This window comes from Thermothelomyces heterothallicus (genome assembly GCF_042370625.1).
Source record: "Thermothelomyces heterothallicus CBS 202.75 unplaced genomic scaffold P884_scaffold_3, whole genome shotgun sequence".
In the NCBI taxonomy this organism is placed as follows: domain Eukaryota; kingdom Fungi; phylum Ascomycota; class Sordariomycetes; order Sordariales; family Chaetomiaceae; genus Thermothelomyces; species Thermothelomyces heterothallicus.
This window is the reverse complement of record NW_027192564.1, coordinates 531745-548189: the sequence shown is the minus strand read 5'-3', so window position 1 is coordinate 548189 and position 16445 is coordinate 531745. Positions and strand designations below refer to the sequence as shown.

The 16445-nt window shown below is 58.5% G+C and overlaps 5 protein-coding genes across 5 annotated transcripts; 2 read left to right on the top strand and 3 right to left on the bottom strand.

Moving 5' to 3' along the window:
- Nucleotides 1–357: 357 nt before the first annotated feature.
- Nucleotides 358–1917, bottom strand: P884DRAFT_77140 (uncharacterized protein). Its single transcript, XM_069446077.1, has one exon. The coding sequence runs from the start codon at nucleotides 1643–1645 to the stop codon at nucleotides 488–490; it is 1158 nt and encodes a 385-aa protein (XP_069300490.1). The 5' UTR covers nucleotides 1646–1917; the 3' UTR covers nucleotides 358–487.
- A 2667-nt stretch (nucleotides 1918–4584) lies between these two features.
- On the top strand, nucleotides 4585–6577 carry P884DRAFT_193029 (glycoside hydrolase family 20 protein; the record flags this gene model as incomplete). Its single annotated transcript, XM_069437724.1, has 3 exons — nucleotides 4585–4734; nucleotides 4840–6006; nucleotides 6146–6577. The coding sequence occupies 3 exons, from the start codon at nucleotides 4585–4587 to the stop codon at nucleotides 6575–6577; spliced, it is 1749 nt and encodes a 582-aa protein (XP_069300489.1).
- A 2403-nt stretch (nucleotides 6578–8980) lies between these two features.
- On the top strand, nucleotides 8981–11452 carry P884DRAFT_236990 (cytochrome P450; the record flags this gene model as incomplete). Its single annotated transcript, XM_069440016.1, has 4 exons — nucleotides 8981–9161; nucleotides 9251–9761; nucleotides 10075–10569; nucleotides 10710–11452. 4 exons carry the CDS (start codon nucleotides 8981–8983, stop codon nucleotides 11146–11148), a joined length of 1626 nt encoding a protein of 541 aa, XP_069300488.1. The 3' UTR covers nucleotides 11149–11452.
- On the bottom strand, nucleotides 11453–13838 carry P884DRAFT_236988 (pyridoxal phosphate-dependent transferase). Its single transcript, XM_069440015.1, has 4 exons — nucleotides 13358–13838; nucleotides 13157–13190; nucleotides 11874–13051; nucleotides 11453–11752 (listed from the first exon to the last, which is right to left on the bottom strand). The coding sequence occupies exons 1-4, from the start codon at nucleotides 13676–13678 to the stop codon at nucleotides 11498–11500; spliced, it is 1788 nt and encodes a 595-aa protein (XP_069300487.1). The 5' UTR covers nucleotides 13679–13838; the 3' UTR covers nucleotides 11453–11497.
- A 1230-nt stretch (nucleotides 13839–15068) lies between these two features.
- Nucleotides 15069–16002, bottom strand: P884DRAFT_193178 (uncharacterized protein; the record flags this gene model as incomplete). Its single annotated transcript, XM_069437733.1, has 3 exons — nucleotides 15069–15663; nucleotides 15741–15806; nucleotides 15857–16002. 3 exons carry the CDS (start codon nucleotides 16000–16002, stop codon nucleotides 15069–15071), a joined length of 807 nt encoding a protein of 268 aa, XP_069300486.1.
- Between the last annotated feature and the right edge of the window lie 443 nt (nucleotides 16003–16445).

Sequence of the window (16445 nt, the reverse complement as noted above, 5' to 3'; positions counted from 1 at the left end):
CGCTCTTCGCCCCAACCAGAGATCCATCCACCAGCCTTCTTCCCGCTATCTTCCGCTTCCATGGAACAGAGAAACAAAGCCGGTCTAAGAGAAGGAGGACAAGAGAGAAAGAGGGAGAAAAGAGGGGGAAAAAACGGTGACCCAAGGGGAACCCAAAAACGCTCCAGAACGCCGCTGTGATGATATACTAGTACATGACCAACCCGCACCTTCACATACCCATTCATTGCCGGCAACAAACTCGTCCGATGCCACACATATATATGCCCATGCCCTCTTCTTTGCTGGGTATCTACCCTCGGTATTTTGTTGTTCCCATGTCACCTCGCATAAGGGCTCCATCCCTTTTTCCCATCGTTCCATCCTTTGGTCTACCTCCCCGTAATCGAAATGTCGTTTGAACAAGCCGGCCACAACCTCCAGTGCCGCTTCGCTGCCATCCGTTCCCAACGCGTCAGAGCACCCGCCCCCCACCACCAGCCCCCAACTAGATGACCACCTCGGTGGCTTCGGCATCCGGTGCTTGATCTCCAGACCCGGGAAGCACAAGGTCCTCCGGCCCCTCGTTGGCAAATTTGCGCTCGCTGACGTGCTCCTTGCGCCCGTCTTCGGCCGTCCAGACCTTGTCTTGGAACGTGCCCCGCTGACCCTCCTCGTGCATAAACGGGCAGTTGCGGTTGGTGCACGGCCGGTACTTGCAAGGGGTCTTGATGTGTGTGAACTTGCAGCCGGGCACCTTGCACTCGCCGCCGTTGCGGCAGGCCGGCATGCTAGGGTGCCGGAACGGACAGACCGGGTTGGCGCAGTTGGGGAAGTACTTGCAGTCCTGTTCGCTCTGATGCGCCGCCTTGGCCGCCGGTGACGGGTGGCGCCCGACACACTTGCGGTTCTTGCAGGCCGCCCCGAAGCTGCAGACGTCCTTGAGGTCGATGGTCGTGTTGGGCGGTGCCGCCGGCGACTGGTGCGCAAACTTGCAGTCCTTGTTCTGGCACCGCAGGTTGAACCGGCACACCGTCTCCTCGGGGTTCGGCGCCTCGCGCTTGGTTCCCGCCATATCCACGTCGCCCTGCGAAGTAGAGTCCGCCTGGCCGCCTTCAGACCCTGGTTGTTGGTGCTCCCCGTGCCCATTGTGCTGATGGTGTCCGCCACCGCGCCGGAACTGGCCTCCTCTCCCGCCCCGGTCGAACTGATGCTTGCCGCGGCCAAAGCCACCGCGGTTCCCCATACCATTCTGCTGCTGTTGTTGTTGTTGCTGCTGCTGCTGCATCATCAGCTGCTGCTGCATCTGCTGGAGCATCTGGTTCTGCTGCTCCATCATGGCAAAGATGTCCGCCTGGGTGTAGCCGCCGGTGTTCATCGGGTGCATCCCGCCCATTCCGTTCATCCCCGCAGGACCCTGGGGTGGCATGCCGCCCATGTTCGCAATTCCGGCGGCGATGTTGGCCGCGCGAGCGTTGCTTGTCCGCGGCTGCCGTCCTACGCCCATCCTCGGTCCAGACGGCGGTCCTCTCCCGATTCTCTCGTTGCCAGACTGATTCCGGACACGGTGGAGAACCGAATCTTGTTGGCGGTCCATTGCCCGGTTGATCTGGCCCATGAGGCGCTTTTCCCGCCCGCCACGGATGTTGCCGGTTCCGTTACGCATGGCCTTAGGCCCAGTAGGTCTGCTATTTGTCAGCAATGAGGTCTTGCGCCCGGCGACTAGTGGGAAGTGACTTACGCGTTGAGCCCGGCTGCGGGTGCGTCGGATGTGTCCATATTGGTATCCTGATTGGCATCCTGGGACCCATCCATCGGTTCGTCCTTTGCCCCGTCCGTGGCATCAGAGGACTGGGCCTGCTGGGAACCTAATTGTGCGCTGAGGGTACCGATCTGCTGAAACAGCCAACTTGCGAACGCCGGAGCTGTCTGGTCGTCGGGGCCGAGCGAGAGCAAATCGCCAGCGATTTCGGCGGCAATCTCGGACTCTGTCTTCCCGTTCGCAAGCATGAGGAGAAAGTACTCTGACATGGCAGAGCCCTCGGTGCCCGGGCCGGCCCAACCAAGCTCTGCGATCTTGCCCTGGATGGCCACATTAAGGGCCTCCGCGAGCGGCGTGCCGAGCGCGACCTCGACAGACATGGTGATGGGCGGTGATACGGAGCAACACCAGGTTGGATATGGACGTCGTCAACGAAGTTGATAACAAGTATGGGGTGCCGTGCTTTGCGCGGTGAGCGTGCTTTGGCAGGACGATCGGCGCTGGAATCGAAGGCCGATGTGGCCAAAGCAAGGCTTCGTTATCGAGACGCGGCTAAGGCGACTTGGTGTTGCATGCGCGAGCTGACCAAGGTCCAGGTCGCGGTGTGTATCGTAAAAAAAAAATCCCAATCTGGGAAAAATACGTTTGAAAACGTCCAGGAAAGGCGCGTCGAGGGGCGTCGAGGGACGAAAGTCGTCGCTGATCGGTCGTAGGTTCGGAGGCGATGATGATGCTGGGGGAAGATTTTAAGATTAGGAGCGTGGAGCCGGACTGGTCAAAACCAGAGGCTTGGTCCCTTGGACAAGCAAGCAGGGGGAGAGTGCGTTGGGTGGCTGGTGCAAAGCTAGAGGTGGCGTAACCTCACGTGACCTGCCAAGAGCGCCTCCACTGGTGTGCTTGGTCAGCGGTGTGGCGCACCTAACTACGGAGTAGTTGGTTCTGGATTCTGCTCGGTCAGATAGTTGAAAAGGCTAACTGCCAAATGAGATGAGACGACCGGCAGTGCCCAAGTGGTTACAGATTACTATTTAGACGATAATGCGTTCTGCATGTTGACGTCGGCGGAGTCATTGCCGCACGGCCAGCCTGGACGCAACAAACGAGGCAAAAGAACGTCACAGCGTTTCAAGTCAGAATCCGCTTGGTTGAGGCCTTTGTGGTGTCTCTGTCTTGTCCTCTTTGTTATAGTCTTTTTACATTGACTGCTTTCCTGGCTAGGGCTAAAGAAGAAGGAAGCGTTTAACAGAAAGGTAAAAAAGAATAGAAAGAAGTGCAAGGCGCAACCAAAGACAATGGCGTAATGAGATATATCTGGTCTTCGTATTCTTTTCCGCAGTGCAAGAACAACAGTAGCTGAAGTTCACAGTTGGTGGTCGCACCGTGCTTTACATGCACCCACCTTCCTTTCTCGCTCAGAGGACAGCCGATGCTCGAGTCTTTGACTACGCTTTTAGCAACGCTCTTTGCAGTGTTGTGCTAGATAACGAAGCCCCAACCCCGCCTACCACGACGCAGCTGCAACCTTAACGATCTGGTATGTCGTAGTTAGCACTCTGCGCATGTGTATCGTACATATCTCCCTCCCTCCCACTACGGAGTAGATTCCAACTGACCCACGTCTTTGCGTAGGATGCTATTGGATGCCTGACGGAGTCGGAGATTCTATGGGGTTGCTCTGCAGCGCACCCACTCTTTCCTGGTGCCTTTCCAATGTAACTATCATTCTTTCAATTCCCCCCGGACTTCGCTCCAGACGCCGTACCAGTACTACGCTCCAGGGTGGAGTACAGAGTCCGTTCCTGGAGGGAACTCTCGCACATTTATGCTTGCGGCGTTTGTTGCGATGGGGTTTACTGGCTTCGGGACCCGCGCAGAAGATCAACCGATGATCGTCCCCATTTCGGTGCTCGCGTCGCAGTCATACGGGCTGACACGTCGCCAAGCCTAAGAATAACGTTAGTACGAAGTAGAATCGGCAACTTTTGCTGTGAGACATAGCTCATTCAGCACGCCTTACGACCTTGGAGTCGTATATGAATACAAGACGGTAGCACTCCGAGCATTTCGAAGCTAAACAGTTCCAAGTCCGCAACAAAAACATAGCTCGGCCTGGATGGACTCGGTTCCCCTCTCCACCCCAGTGCAGGCAGCGGAGACGTAACGTTGCGCCCTGTTCCCGACGGAGCCATACCGTACTTGATTTCGATCAGCCGCCCGTCTCTCTCTCTCTCTCTCTCTCTCTCTCGTTCGTTTCCCAGCACCCGCCGGCCAAGCAGCACGCGACCACCAGCTGACCCGTGCTGGATCCAGCCTCTTGGGTCAACAAGCGTGTGTGTACCCGACACGCCGAAGTGCACAGTAACAATCTAACTATCTGGTACCTTGGGTGACCGTGGTGGGTTGCATAGCCATTCCCGTCTTAACACAAATCATAGTTCGTACCTACCATTCCCCCAACCGCCGCTAACCTGCACCGAGACACCCTACCTTGCCCTTCGGTCCCATACCATCACGGTCCCATCACCTGCCAACGCTTCTGTGTTTCCCGCTTCTCTGGATACTTCTTCTCGGGCTGCAACCAACCCGTGCAACGGTACCGGAGCAGGGTATCCGAGTGATTGGACCTGCCGCGACCAACCAACCAACCATATCAAGACCCAGCCAGAGTCGTATAACTATAAACATTTCGACCTTACTCCCCTGCTGTGCCGCATCCCATCTCGCATTCATCAAAACGAGGGCGGCGCCACCTTTTTTTTTTGGCCTTTCAGTTTATGTCTTCTCCTTCAAGCCCCCTCGCAGATATACTACACAACAAGTCATGAATTGATGCTCGATTAAAGATGTGGTCGCCGTCACTCTCTTCGTTTTCTGTTCTATTGGCTGTTCTGCAGCCCGTCGCGGCAATCTGGCCGGCACCCCAAAGCTTGACCACGGGCAGCTCGGTTCTATACTTGAACCAGAACATCAAGGTCACATACAATGGAGAATCCGTACGATGGTCTTCCTCTTGCTCTTCTTCTTTCTCTTCGTCTTCCCATTACGTATGCTCCGACAAGGAGGTGGAAGTGGATGCTAAACAATATCTGCACCAACAGATCCCGTACACGTACGGATATGTGCCTCGCGAGTTGACCAGCAAGGAGGTCGTTCAGGCAGGCATTTCCCGGACGCTCGCGGGCATCTTTGAGAGCAAGTTTGTCCCTTGGAAGCTGCACGAGCGCGGGTCCAAGTGGGAGCCCGACCTGTCGCAGGGCCAGCAGTGGATCAAGACGCTGGAGATCGTCCAGGAGGGCAAGGACGAGCCCAGCACCTTCAAGCCCCTCGCCGGCCAGGTGGACGAGTCGTACAACCTGACGGTGAGCGCCAAGGGCGAAGCCAAGCTCGCGGCCGTTTCGTCCATCGGCGTGCTCCGCGGCCTCGAGACCTTCTCGCAGCTCTTCTACCAGCACTCGGCCGGCACCTTCTGGTACACCCCGTTCGCGCCCGTGTCGGTGCAGGACGCGCCCAAGTTCCCCCACCGCGGCGTCATGATCGACACGGCGCGCAACTTCCTCCCCGTCGCCGACATCCTGCGCACCATCGACGCCATGGCCTGGAGCAAGCTGAACCGGCTGCACGTCCACGTGACCGACTCCCAGTCGTGGCCGCTCGTGATCCCCTCATTGCCCGAGGTCTCGGAGAAGGGCGCCTACCACCCGAGCCAGACGTACTCGCCCGAGGATGTCGAGAAGATCCAGAGGTACGGCGCCGAGCGGGGCGTCGAGGTGTACTTTGAGATCGACATGCCGGGCCACATCGGGGTGGTGTCGCTGTCGCACCCGGAGCTGATCGTGGCCTACAATCTGCAGCCCTACCAGTGGTGGTGCCAGGAGCCGCCGTGCGGCGCCTTCAAGCTCAACAATACCGCGGTCGACGCGTTCCTGGACAAGCTGTTCGACGACCTCCTGCCGCGGGTGGCGCCGTACTCGGCCTACTTCCACACCGGCGGCGACGAGCTCAACCGGAACGACTCGATGCTGGACGAGGGCATCCGGTCCAACGACACCGAGGTGCTGCAGCCGCTGCTGCAAAAGTTCATCGACAAGCAGCACGCCCGCGTCCGCGCGGCCGGCCTGACCCCGATCACCTGGGAGGAGATCCCGCTCGAGTGGGAAGTCGACATGGCCAAGGACACGGTCGTGCAATCGTGGCTGGGCGGCGACGCGGTCAAGACGCTGACCAGCAAGGGCTATCAGGTGATTGACAGCAACTACAACTTCTGGGTAAGTATACCAAACCCCCCCCCCTGCCCCCCTTTCAAAACTCAATCACACACTTGCTTGCAAACCCTCAGCCTCCTTCTTCTTTCCTATTCTTCTTGGCTAATCTCACTCTCTCTCCTTCTCTCCTTGGGTGAAACAGTACCTCGACTGCGGCCGAGGCCAGTGGCTGACGTGGGGGAACGGGGCGGCGTTCGCCCAGGGCTACCCGTTCAACGACTGGTGCGGGCCGACCAAGTCGTGGCAGCTAGTGTACCAGCACGACCCGACGGCCGGGCTGACGGCCGAGGAGGCCAAGCTCGTGCTGGGCGGCGAGGTGGCACTCTGGGCCGAGACCATCGACCCGGTCAACCTGGACACGCTCGCCTGGCCGCGCGCCAGCGTCGTCGGCGAGGCCCTCTGGTCCGGCCGGATCGACCCGGCGACGGGCCAGAACCGGAGCCAGGTCGAGGCCGCCCCGCGGCTCAACGAATTCCGCGAGAGGCTGGTCGCCAGGGGAGTCGGGGCCTCGCCCATCCAGATGACCTTCTGCACCCAGGGAAGGGCCGAGGAGTGCGAGTTTATCGTCGCTTGAGCGGGCGGGTCGCATCCGCACGATTTGATGGGGGTTTTCCCTCTTCTCTTCTCTTCTCTTCTCTTCTCCTCTCTTCCCTTCCCTTTTAATTTATTATTCGGCAACTCTTTTGCCAATCTTTTGTTCCGGAGTGGGGTCACGGGTCAGCCTTTGCATACATTGACGATCTCCTATATTCTTGAAACGAAAAGAAAGGGAAAATCGTGATGTGATTTGGTGACGGAGCTCAGGTCGGAGTGATTCCGTAGGGGGATGCCCCGATGTTGCATCACAAGTCGGCTAGTATCCGAAGGAGCGCATAACTGCAGTACTTTAGGAACCCAGCGTCTGTTTGTAATATTATGTCTTTAGCCTTCCTGCGACATGCAATTGGATCACTCTCGGGCGGCAACGGGTCATGGTGGGGTGGGCCTTCAGGCTTGGTAGTGTAGCAAGGAAGGTAGTTAGTGGTAGGCATAACTACATACATAGGCAGGTGTTGTCGGCTGGTAGGGTACATACGGAGGTACATAACCGCCGGGCGAGCTCCTATTGCCGGGATGGGGCACATGCCCCTCCGAACCCTGCTCGAGGGCCACTGCTTCCTCATCGGTGTTTGGATGTAGTGCGAACCCCGCGATCCCCCCATGTGAGATGCGTGGGTATCCGTACTTAGCTTATCTACTCTGTAGGTAAGGTACCATCCGACTGCAGCAACCAGGCCCCTTATCTTTTCTAGTAGTGTACAGATTATGTACTGTACATACACTATTCATTTCCCCGGCTCTCACTGCGGCCCACCTCAAAATGAGAGTCAGCACCTTACCTGAACCACGCGATGGCCATGTTTGTTCCTTCCCGTAAGTCTAAATCATGTATCATGGAATGACATAAACGTACTAATTACCTTCTGTTTGCTTGCCCAGCGTAGCACCTTCCCAACCGCTAGCGACGACTGCCCTGACTCCAAAAAAAAAGTTGCGAAAAGTGGGGATAATAGAGAGTGTGGGCATTCGTACGTGCATACAAAACTACAATACACATTCTGTAGTTATATACTGTACAGTCGAATAACTACACTACCACCAGTACGCTGCACTAACCTACCTACCCGTCCATGACGCGCACGAGTGTGGAGTACAAGGCTTCCTCGCCCCCGGATCTGCATCGGACAAGAAGAGCCGGGGCATGGTCGATACGCTTGGATCGCCGGGGCGCACGAGGGCTCATTTCCAAACCTTTCCCCGCTTCGCAACGGTCTGTTACACCACGGGCGCAGAAGGGGAAGAGAAGCCTCGGTACTGCCTGGTTTGGTTACACACCACACCCTCTGCGCTGTGGGTTGCAGCGCAGCACAGCCCAGTATGTATGTACGTACACTACGTGCATCGTTACATACACTGGCGCTGTGGAATCGAGGTGTGGGGTAGCGACGGGGCCCGCGGACGGCGCAAAGGACCGCCGCGACGGAAACAAGAGCCGTGCCAAGAGGCTTTCATGTCTCGAGGCAAGGCGTTTATTTGGCGGCGACCACAGCAATGGAACTCGCCTCCTCTCCGACACGGTGGGGCTCTTCTTTTGTTCGCTTCGATCTCGGTTCGAGAGGGGAAGAGGGGGGTGGGTGGTCCGAGTGGGGAGTACTTATGTATACACCAAAAGGGGATGGCTGTACACTATTGTTGACGGGCCTTCTCGTGAAGACACGCACGCGTAATACGCGGCTTGTCTCCGAGCACTTGGCACGAGATGGCTAGCGTCTGAAGAGCAGGGAGTAGCCCATTCGCGGGACGTTTCCGTATCCGCATGGACAAGACACATTCGCGTAGTGTCGGGGCCACTGCTTTGGCCTCCCACTTGGACCTAGAGAGGTCTTATGGTCTTCCAAGAAATACTTGCGCCAGGTTCCAATGATAGACACGGGATTCGGGCCCATTGACCTTCCCATCCCCCTTCTACCCTCCCGCGCAGCCGGGCTCCCGGGTCCGCCCGGCTGCTTTCCTCTCTCCTCGGCCGTGTTCCCCCCTACAGTAGTAAGACAAAAAGGGCCGGGGCCCCGAGGAATAACCCGACTCCGATGCAATCCAGTCGTCTTCGTCGTCCCACCTCGCTGCCGGGCACACTAACCTACAAATTGTCGTCCGGTCGCATCTCACATACAGTACCCCTGGGACACAGTTTGTGTCCCGTCGCTCGACAGCTTCCCCCCCCCCGCCCCCCCCGGCCCGGCACGTCACTACCTTCTCCCGCTTGACTCGTCTTTCGCTTCAGACTCGGAAACGCAGTCCGGGCCGTTTCTGGCCACCAGCCAGCAAGCTAGCCAGCTAGCTAGCCCACAGTTTCTTGTGCTCACCGGTTCCGGCTGGACCGGTGAACTAACCGCTCTTCCCTTCAAGCCAGTCCGATTTCGTTGAGCCATCTGGCGTAATGGGACTCACCGAGGCTCTCGTCGAGCGTGCCTCGGCCAAGTCGGCCCTTATCCTCGTCCCAGGTCTCCTGTTGGCCTACGTCATCGTCGCCGTCGTGGTGAGGCCAGCATGGCAGGAGATCAAGCTGGCTCGCATGCCGGGCACAAGGGCGCCCCGGATCAAGTCGAAGCTCCCATTCGGTGAGCAGGCCCTCGCCGCGGGGGCACCCCAAGTGCTGCAGAGAAAGAGAGAGAGAGAGAGAGAGAGAGAGAACTAACGCCGTGCCCAGGCCTCGACTTCCTCTGGGGGTCAGTCACCTCGGCGCAAAAGAACCAGAACCTCGCCTTCTGGAACAAGATGCTGGGCGAGGCCGGGGCATACACGGTCGAAGGCCGTATCGCCGGCCGCCGCATCGTCTTCACCGCCGACCACGAGAACATCAAGGCGATCCTGGCTACCCAGTTCAACGACTACGGCAAGGGCGAGCCCTTCCACCAGGAGTGGCGAGCCTTCCTCGGGGACAGCATCTTCACCACCGACGGCGCCCTGTGGCATGACAGCCGCCAGCTGATCCGCCCCCAGTTCATCAGGGACCGTGTCAGCGACCTGCACGTCTTCGAGAAACACATGCGGATCCTGTTCCGCGCCATCGCCAACGGAGGCGCCCTCGACGGCGAGAACCAGCCGGTCGACATCGACGCCGGCAACGGGAAGCCCGTCGAGATCAGCGACCTGTTCTTCCGCTTCACTCTCGACTCGGCCACCGAGTTCCTGCTGGGCCACGATGTCAAGTCGCTCAGGTGTGTTGTTGTTGTTGTCGTCGTCGTCGACCTGCCATAACCGCAAACAACCCTCTTCCCCCTCCCCCCCCCCCCCCCCCCCTTTTTTTTTTTTTTTTTTTTTTTTTTTTTTTTTTTTTTTTTTTTTTTTTTTTTCCCCCCCCCCCCCTAAAAAAAAAAAAAAAAAAAAAAAAAACCCACCCCCCCCCCCCCCCCCCCCCCCCCCCCCCCCTTTTTTTTTTTTTTTTTTTCGTTCTCCTCTTTCTTACTTGTCTGGTCTGGCCAACGTCTCCAAATACGCAAAAAAAAAAAAAAAAGTCTGACCTTCTCCGAGCCACCCGCATCAGGAATTTGCCTATGCCTTCGGCGAGGTCCAGCGGATCCAGAGCCTGATCTCCCGCGCCGGCGCCCTCAACGGGCTCGTACCGCGCGGCCAGTTCAACCGGAGCATGAAGGTGATCAACAACTTCATCAACACGTACATCGAGCGCGCCCTGCGCCTGAGCCCCGAAGAGCTGGCCAGCAAGTCCAAGAGCGACGCCGGCTACACCTTCCTGCACGCCCTCGCCGGCTACACGCGCGACCGCCGGGTGCTCCGCGACCAGCTCATCGCCGTCCTGCTCGCCGGCCGCGACACCACCGCCTGCACCCTGTCCTGGACCGTCTACGAGCTGGCCCGCCACCCGGACGTCCTCGAGAAGCTGCGCGCCGAGATCCTGTCCGTCGTCGGCCCCACCAGGCCGCCCACCTACGAAGACCTCAAGAGCATGAAGTACCTCCAGAGCGTCATGAATGAGACCCTCCGTCTGTACCCGGTCGTGCCCTTCAAGTGAGTTTTTTTTTTTTTTTTTTTTTTACCCATATTCCCCTATCCGTCCTACCAAAGGAGACAGACGGCAAAGAAGAAGAAGAAGAAGAAGAAGAAGAAGTACAGCAATGCTGACGAACACGGGGCCCCTACCTACCTAGCGTCCGCCTGGCCCTCCGAGACACGACGCTGCCGCGCGGGGGCGGGCCGGACGGGCTCGAGCCGGTCAAGGTGCTCAAGGACACGCCGATCGCCTACTCGACGCTGGTGATGCAGCGCCGCGAGGACCTGTACCCGCCGCCGGGCGCGGGCGCCGGCGCCGGCGCCGCCTCCGCCCCCGCCGACGCCTTCTCGCCGGACCGCTGGGCGACCTGGCAGCCCCGCCCCTGGCAGTACATCCCCTTCAACGGCGGGCCGCGCATCTGCATCGGCCAGCAGTTCGCCCTCACCGAGATGGCCTACGTCCTGACCAGGCTGTTCCAGCGCTACGACCGCATCGACAACTACACCCACCGCCACCCCGGCCTCAAGGCCGACATCGTGCTGCAGCCCGCCGAGGGCGTTAGGGTCGGTCTGTGGGAGGCGAGGACGGAGAAGTGAAAGGGGAGAAAAAAAAGGAAAAAGAAAAAAATAAGGGAAAATAAATGTCGAGAGGAGGTTAGAGCGGAGGTTTTTGATGCAGGGATGCAGGGCAAATGACAGTCCCTTATCGGGTTTCGCTATGTCTTTATGATGATGATGATTACCGTTGGCGAAATCCGGATGTATGATACTCATTAACGTCAATGACGTTCCCTTTTTTTTGTTGTTGTTGTTGTAGTTGTAGTTGTTGTTCCATTTTGCGTCCTCCGGGACATGAGAACTTGCCGAACTCGGGGTCGCTTGCCGTTGTCCAAGTGCCGACAGTGCCAGGGACCATAGATAAACAATTTCAATTCATCTTGGAATTTTACATCCGGTAGCTCTCCCTAATTGCCTCTCCCAGCCGCCTGATGGCCTCCCTCATGTTGTCCGGCGAGGCGGCAGCAAACGTGGTCCGGAAGTACAGCCCGGACGGGGGCTTGTCCTGCTCGGCGCGGAACCAGGACCCGCGGGCCACGAGGACGCCCTTCGCGATGCAGCTGTCGAAGATCTCCTCCTCGATGTCCAGGATGCTCTTGGTCGATGCGTGCGGGTGCAGCTCGTGGTTGACCTTGAGCCATTGCTGTCGTTCCGTCAGCATCCAACACACACACACACACAGAGAGAGGCGCCCATGCATAAAAGAACGGGAAAGGAGAAGGGAGAGGGGGGGAAAAAAAGAAAAGAAAAAAAAAAGAACTTACAAACATGCCCGCCTTGGGCGGGTTCCAGCTGACCACCTCCTTGGGCAGGAACTCGTCGCAGGCGGCGGCCATGACGTCGCGGCGCTTGGTGTACTCGAGGCGCAGGTTCATGAGCCAGCGCAGGTAGCCCTCGTGGCCCCAGCGCTCGTCGAGCAGCTTGTGCAGGATGACCTGGGAGAAGCCGCTGGGCCCCTGGTTGGCGACCTCGGAGTGGCGGACGAAGCGGTCGACGATCTGCTCGGGCGCCGTGATCCAGCCCATCCGGGAGCCGGGCACCACCACCTTGGAGAAGGAGTCCATGCGGAGCACGCGCCCGTCCACGTCCATGCTCAGGTAGGTCGGGATCAGCCGGTCGAGGAAGTCGTCGACGGTCCGCGGCGGGGGCGCCGGCCCTTCCTGCATCTGCAGGTAGTAGTACGGCTCGTCCTCGATGATGAAGAGGTCGTGCCGCCGGGCGACCTCGTAGATGTCGCGCCGCCGCCGCTCGCTCTGCGTCGCCCCCGTCGGGTTCTGCCCGGACGGCACCGTGTACAGCACGTGCGGCTTCCTCCTCCCGGCGGCGTCGTCCCAGCCGGTGAGGAGGGCGTCGAGCCCGTCCGGGAGCAGGCCTTCCTCGTCCATGGGGGCGCCGGCGAATCCGACGCCGAGCGGGGCGGCCGTCTCGAGCGCGGTCGAGAAGGAGAACTCCTCGGTGACGAGGGTGTCGCCGGCGCGCAGCAGCATGCGCAGCGCCTGCTCGAGCGCGCCCGTGCTGCCGACCGTCAGGCACGTCCGCCAGTCCGCGTAGGGCGGCACGCCCACCAGCTCGACGTGCTCCGTCACGAAGCGCGTCATCTGCGCCGACCCGGACGCCTGCGCGTAGTTGAGCGCGATCGAGAGGTCGTATTCCGACTTGGGCTCCCCCGTCCCGGGCGGCGTCGACGGGGTGGACGTGGTCGAGGGCTTAGAGAAGCCGGCGTCGTACTTGCCGATCGTGATGTCCTCGCCCCCTCCTTCGAGCGTGGCGGCCTCGGAGAAGTCCGGAGGCGTGGCCACGTGCAGAGTCAGGGAGGAGATGGGGAAGTACTCCGGGCAGGGGAGGCCGCCGCCGAGGGAGATGAGGCCGGGGGTCTTGAGGTGCTTGGCGGCTTGTTTGAGTTTGCAAGGCTCCCGGGAGAGGGATTCTTCGGTCAGGTAGTCTGCCGCAATAGTAAGCACTTAGCTCCCCGAGAGAATAAGGGGCAAACAAGAGGGGGTGCGTGGTCAAGGGGGATTTTTTTTTTGGAGGGGGGGGGGGAACGTACGGTCCCAGCGTTTGGCTTTGGGCTTGCCGGTCGTCTGCTCATGGTAATTGGTGTTAGCTACAGCGCCTGGTTCTGTACCTTCTTGCTCATACTGGCCCCGGTGTCATGTATGTACTAGGTCGGGTCGGGTGAAGGGGTGACGGGGGAAGAGAAAAGGGGGGGGAGGTGGTCGGGATATGAGACCAGGGTTAGGGTACACACTGGCGCCTTGAACATGTCAGCATCGCTGTACGCCGCTGTCGGCGCAATGAGCCGCCCGGCTTTGGCCCGCCGCTCCTTGATGTCGGCAATGGACATGCGCTCCCGGGGCGCCACCGCCGGCACCGACTCGGCTTCGGGAAGCTTGGCAGCCGGGGCCAAGGCCTCGGAGCGGTCGGGGGATTTCGAATGTAAGGCAGCCGATGGGGGCACTAACAGCCGGCGCGGCACATGGTTCCGGAGGCCGTTGGCACCGGGGCGGAGCGGAGCCGAGTTGAGCGACGGGAGGCCCCGGAAGGCGCCGTTCCGGATTGCGCTCCGCATTTTGGCGGGGGCGGGCACGGCACTGCGGAGTGGGGGTGGGAACTTCTGCAAGTTCAGCACGGGGATGGAAGAGGGAAGGGTTGGGGATGAGGTGGCCAGCGGGATTCAGATGGGAATGACTATGGCGTCTGCGGGAAGATAAGGGGTGCACTTTGATAGACGGCTGGGAAAATGACAAATGACCCCTCTCCTCTTTGATAATAATCGTCCAAACAGATAACTTAAGTTTCAACTTACTACGTAGAAGCGGAACCGAGAGGGGACCAACGAATGGCCAGGGCCAATTCCGGGGGGGGTCCCGGCCCCGAGGGTAGCCGTGTGTAGCCCCGATAAGCCACTAAACCTTTGGACCCAAATCGTCCTTGTGACCACTGTAGTGTTCGGGGTAGTAACACCGCCATTCTGCCAGTACGTAATGGAGAATCGGACTGATTCGAGCTGGTAAGTCGCCGAGAACTGAGCTCCACCACCAACGCCAGAGCAAAAGACACAGACCGATTCTTGAGATTATGTGTAAGTATTCCTTAGTGGCCGCAGCACTTGCGCAGTCTCGATGCTCTGTGTAATTATACATGCCTTTCCTTTCAAGGTACCTTAAGACTGCTGACAATATCGGATCGAGGAGAAGCGTGTACGTGGAAAAATCCAGCACCACATTCTCAAGCACGCATTCCTCCTTTCCAGTTCTCGTACTCCTCTCTCCTTCCTCTTAATCTTCTTAGGAGCTTCCTCGCACACTAGATGCTTGGCCATCCTCCCGATTCATTGCTGCCTGGCACATGGCACAAAGAGAGAGAGAGAGAGAGAGAGAGAGAGAGAGAGAGAGAGAGTGTGTGTGTGTGTGTGTGTGTGTGTGTGTGTTACGGATGCGTCTGCATATAATTTCTAAGCTCTACAGCTACCGACGTATGCATTTGTACGATGAAAACAGGCCGCCACCCAGCCACCCTGGATCATGATCATTTTGGATGCACGCAACTCCCGGAAAAAGTAAAGCAAAAGAAAAAGGAAAGAAAAGAACCGAAAGAAAGAAAAAAATATAGAAGCCGGGAGGAATCGGTGAGTGATGACTGTTTGTTTGCTACAGGATGTTAACCATTCGTGGCCCTCGAAGGGGAACCGCGGGTGTCCCCTCTTTCTTTCACACCGCGCCTTCAGCAGCCGCTTCTGTTGGGAGTTTCGGTTCTGAAAGGAAAGTCTTCACAGGGAGCAAGAGTGCGTAGCACGTATCGGGCGTTGACCAATAGATCAATCGTATTGGGGATCGGTGCTTTGATCCATGGACGAGACGACCGCATCATTCAGAAGAGATGAAAAAGGAAGGATGCATTCGTCATGCTGAATGACAAACAGTCTCTTCTTCACCAAGGTTACACTCCCGTAAAGAATCTCAGAGAATTAAACCTCTTCGAGGCGTGAGCAGGGGGTAGCTGGACTCTACCGTATCGGCGTCCGAGTCAAGTTCCGGGTCAGAGTCTGAGTTCATTCGTCGTTCCGGACTTGCAGTCCGCGGGCCAAACCCAACCGGGTGTTCTCCGTTTGGCGGAGCAGTCGCTGAAAAATAACCTAGTGTCTGGGCATCCCAGTGAGATCGCAACTGTGGCGCGATGCCGGAAAGGGTAATGTCGGTGCCGTTTGTGTACGTCCTCTGGGACATTCTAGAGGGGGGCCCATGCCGGGCGAAAAAGAGAGGATCGTGCAGAGTGGACGCGAGTACCGACTGCGGCCGTTGCTGGGTCGACACGGACCGGAGGGAATAATTGCTCCACGTGTCCGTGGATGTCCAAGACGGCACGTCATCCCTACCGAGGGAAGCAGGCCGGAGCCCGATACGCTGCGAGATGTCGTCCATGGCGACTGTGGTCAGGCTCGACGAGGCAATGAAGAGCGGCAGCCACGGGATGAGTTCCTCCCTCGCAGATCCAGCTGCCAGGACAGCAACGAGAAGAAAGGCGAGGGCCGCGGGAACAGTAAAGCGTCCATATCTGGAAGGGAAGGAAACGGTCAGCACGCATATGGGACAATAACCCTGATTATGGCCCGCGGTTTCCGGGACCATTACCTGATGAAGGGTTCCAGGTGTAGTGCATGGAAGCCCAGCGCGCTTAGAATGAAGATAGAGGGCGTCCTGGGTCCTCTGTTAGCAACCTGGTCCTGAGAGCTGCGGCATGGCCTTACAAGGCGCGAAACCAGAGGCCCTGGACGTCTGCGAGGGGAAACAGGATGGCAGTGCCAATCATGCCACCGCAGGCCACGATCTTGATGGCATGGCGGAGCTTCTGGCTTCGGGCCTTCTGGCTCCCAAGGGAGCGGGCTTGCTCCATGGCGGGAGCGTTGATCATGAGTTGGTTTGATCGTCTGGGCTGGGACGGAAGCCTTGAACTGCTGCCTGCACAACCGTTCCGGTCAATCAGGGATACGAGCTTCCTGTTGGCTTCGAAAAGAGCGTTGGTAGGGCAAGAAATAGATAGATCAAAAGAGCGCGGGCCGGGCGGGATAGTGTAATTAAGAGAATGACTAACAACTCGGCTCCAGGCCGCTTTCTCAGTAGTGGTGGGAGGCTCTCCGTCGAGGTGAGCGGTGGCACACTTGTAGCCTGCGCACTACAATCCCTGGCCGGCCAAGTCGAGAGTTGAGAGGCCGCCTTTTGTATCGAAGACGTTCCGGTTCGCTGCGGTTTGCAATTGTCCCCAGCATTTTGCATTCACGAATCGGTCGACGGCGCGGGGTTTGATCGCGAACCTTCTGGGAGATTCGGAAGCGTGGG

Excerpts from the sequence above, each read along its gene's own strand:
- P884DRAFT_77140 (XM_069446077.1), bottom strand. The coding sequence starts at position 1,645 with ATGCGTAACGGAACCGGCAACATCCGTGGCGGGCGGGAAAAGCGCCTC.
- P884DRAFT_236988 (XM_069440015.1), bottom strand. The coding sequence starts at position 13,678 with ATGCGGAGCGCAATCCGGAACGGCGCCTTCCGGGGCCTCCCGTCGCTC. Across the intron at positions 13,191-13,357 it reads CTGACATGTTCAAGGCGCCA|ACGACCGGCAAGCCCAAAGC; the intron begins GTGTGTACCCTA and ends TACCATGAGCAG. Across the intron at positions 11,753-11,873 it reads CGCCCAAGGCGGGCATGTTT|CAATGGCTCAAGGTCAACCA; the intron begins GTAAGTTCTTTT and ends ACGGAACGACAG.